Below are 736 nucleotides of genomic sequence, written 5' to 3' on the forward strand. Positions count from 1 at the left end.
GTGTCATCGGTGGCGGGCGCTGCTTTGGGGGGGGTCCCCGCAGGCCCCCGCGGCCCCGTGCACCCCTGAGGCCAAACCGGCGCCCCCCCCGGCGCCGAAATCCACGCCCCCCCCGGCGGCACCGGGCTCCGAGGGGACCGCGGGGACCCCCCCCAAAGCAGCGCCCGCCACCGATGACACCAAGGCCCCGCCCGCGGCGCAGCCCGAAGCCCCCAAGATGGCCGCCGAGGCGCCACCGGCACCGGCAGCCGCGCCCAACGCACCCAAGATGGCCGCCGAGGCCAAGCCGGCGGCGCCCGCAGCGCAACCTGGCCCCAAGATGGCCGCCGAGGTGAAACCGGCGCCGGCGAGCGCCGCGACCGCGCCCAAGATGGCCGCCGACACCGCGCCGGCAGCGCCGCAGCCGCCGCCCAAGATGGCCGCCGAGCCCAAACCCGCGCCGCCGACGTCTCCCAAGATGGCCGCCGAGCCCAAGCCTGCGCCGACGTCTCCCAAGATGGCCGCCGAGCCCAAACCCGCGCCATCGTCTCCCAAGATGGCCGCCGAGCCCAAGCCGGCCCCGCCGCCGCCCGTCCCCAAGGGCGTCACCGACACCAAGCCGCCGCCGCCAGGCCCCAAGATGGCCGCCGAGGCGAAGCCACCACCGCCGTCGCCAGGCCCCAAGATGGCCGCCGAGCCCCCGCCCTCGCCCGGCTCCGCCTCCCCGCTGACGTCACCGGCCCCGCCCGCCCCCCCC

At 78.7% G+C, this 736-nt stretch overlaps 1 protein-coding gene across 1 annotated transcript in view; it reads left to right on the forward strand.

Annotated features, from left to right (window-relative positions):
* The first annotated feature begins 92 nt into the window (after window positions 1-92).
* Window positions 93-736, forward strand: part of LOC118158907 (vegetative cell wall protein gp1-like) — a 943-nt gene continuing 299 nt past the window's right edge. Inside the window, exons 1-2 of the mRNA XM_035313578.1 lie at window positions 93-562; window positions 596-723. Coding sequence (XP_035169469.1) covers window positions 218-562; window positions 596-723 — 473 coding nt within the window. The 5' untranslated portion in view covers window positions 93-217. The remainder of the gene's footprint in view (window positions 563-595; window positions 724-736) is intronic.

This window comes from Oxyura jamaicensis, unplaced genomic scaffold, assembly GCF_011077185.1.
Source record: "Oxyura jamaicensis isolate SHBP4307 breed ruddy duck unplaced genomic scaffold, BPBGC_Ojam_1.0 oxyUn_random_OJ61049, whole genome shotgun sequence".
NCBI lineage: Eukaryota > Metazoa > Chordata > Aves > Anseriformes > Anatidae > Oxyura > Oxyura jamaicensis.